We start from the raw sequence: 2,206 nt of genomic DNA on the forward strand, positions 1-2,206 counted from the left end.
TTAATATATTGTCATTGCATAATTGTTCTCGTTTTGTTTCTTTTATTATGCATCAATTGATACAAGTCTTCCCAAGTTCACCTTAAAACATTCTCTTCATCATTTCTTATAGGACAATAGTAGTCCTTCACATTAATATATTATAATTTGTTCAGCTATTCTCCAATTCTTGAGTACTCCCTAAAATTGGTATTCTTTGAGACCTCAAAAGAGCTAAATTCTTTTTGTAAATTCTTAGAGTTTGTTTTGCTTAAGACAGTTTCCTCCTTTTCCCTTCTACCTCCTCTTAGTCTCCCCTTTCCCCCATTTCCTTCTATCTCCCTGTTGAATGAAATGTATTTCTTTACTGAACTGTGTGTATGTGGGTGTATTCTTCCCATGAACCAGTTGGTTAGAGTACAGTTCAAGTGTCTCTTCCTACTCTTCAGTTTTGTAGGATAAAGAAAGATCTTTTTTTCCTGATGATTATGTGAGAGGAAAATAAGAAAGAGGTAAGGAGAGAGGATGACAGAGAGAGACAGAGACAAAGAGACAGAGATAGAGAAAGACAAAGAGACACAGAGATAGAGAGACAGAGGCAGGGAGACAGAGAGAGAGACAGAGTGAGAAAGAGAAAGAGGGACAAAGAGAGAGACTGAGAACACAAATGAACAAATCCTGGTCAAATACACATGTCCAACTTAAAATTCTCAGGACTGGTGAATCCTATGTGGGGAATGGTGTTCCTCCATTGCTTTCATGGGTTAATGGTCATCGATATGCCTTATTTGAAGAAGAAAGACAGGAACAATCAAATTGACATAGGTCAGTGCCACCTGGATATGTAAAAGAAATGTCTTGTCCAAAAACTACATTTGTATTTTGGTCACCCATTAAAGTTAGTAGCCTAGGGACCCTGGCCTCTGGTCTCTGATAACTTTTCTGGCTTTGTCCGCAGGGAAGAAGTCTCCCCTGTGATGTTGGGCTCTCCCTCCAACCACACATTACTGAACACAGCTACTTTCATTCTTCTGGGTGTCCCAGGGCTGGAGGAAGCCCACCTTTGGCTGGCAGGCCCCTTGATTGCCATGTACTCTGTAGGTCTATCAGGAAATATTATCATCATGACCGTGATCTGGACAGACAGTGCCCTGCATGAGCCCATGTATCACTTCCTATGTGTCCTGGCTGCTGTAGACATTACCATGTCAACCTCTGTGACCCCTAAGATGTTGAACATCTTCTGGTCAGGCAATGGCATCACTGGCTTTGCTGCCTGTTTCACTCAGATGTTCATTGTCCATGCCACCACAGCAATAGAAACAGGGTTACTCCTGGCCATGGCCTTTGACCGCTACATAGCCATCTGTAAACCTCTGCACTACCAAACCATCCTCACTCCACGGATCATGATGGGGATGGGGATGGCCATCATAGCAAGAGCGATCATAGCTGTGACTCCAATGATGTGGATGGTAGTGCATCTGCCATACTGTGCCTCCCATGTGGTCCCCCATTCCTACTGTGAGCACATGGCTGTGGCCAAGTTGGCATGTGCTGATCACATGCCCAGCAGTCTTTATAGCTTGATTGTTTCCTTCATCATTGTAGGAACTGATGTGATCTTCATTGCTACCTCCTACAGTCTGATTCTCAAGGCTGTGTTCAGTCTCCCCTCTCGAGATGCACGGGTCAAAGCACTCAGCACATGTGGTTCCCATGTGAGTGTCATGGTCCTCTACTACTTACCAGGCATATTGTCTGTCTCTGTGGCCTTGTTAGGGCAGCATGCAGTGCCCTTGCACACCCAGGTGCTGCTTGCTGATTTCTACCTAGTCATCCCTCCCATGCTGAACCCTCTTATCTATGGCCTGAAGACAAAGCGCATCCGGGAGCGAGTGTGGAATGCATTAACCACCAGCATCCTAGGCCATATCTGCCAAAACTCAGCAAAAGAGAAAAGACCTACTCAAGTGCATGTGATGGAATACAGTGAATCCAGATGGACGGCACAACCTCAGATGTAAGTGAGGATACTGAAATTATGTCTATCATTCACTCCTGGCAGGGCTAATCTTACATTGGAGATTTGTACAACTCCTCCAACTACAGTGACAGTCATCCTACCTAAAGTGTTTCCAAACTAAAGATGACATTTCAGACACCCTGGTATTTATATTTCTTATCTTGGGTCTTCCATCAAAAAGTATTAATTGAGTTTGGTGTC

General features: G+C 43.8%; 1 protein-coding gene across 1 annotated transcript; it reads left to right on the forward strand.

Annotated features, from left to right (window-relative positions):
* Positions 1-956: 956 nt before the first annotated feature.
* On the forward strand, positions 957-2,006 carry LOC110195138 (olfactory receptor 52I1-like). The gene has a single exon (XM_020967772.2). It carries the CDS (start codon positions 957-959, stop codon positions 2,004-2,006), a length of 1,050 nt encoding a protein of 349 aa, XP_020823431.1.
* The last annotated feature ends 200 nt before the right edge of the window (positions 2,007-2,206 follow it).

This window comes from Phascolarctos cinereus, unplaced genomic scaffold, assembly GCF_003287225.1.
Source record: "Phascolarctos cinereus isolate Bilbo 61053 unplaced genomic scaffold, phaCin_HiC Scaffold_726;HRSCAF=1367, whole genome shotgun sequence".
Taxonomy (NCBI): domain Eukaryota; kingdom Metazoa; phylum Chordata; class Mammalia; order Diprotodontia; family Phascolarctidae; genus Phascolarctos; species Phascolarctos cinereus.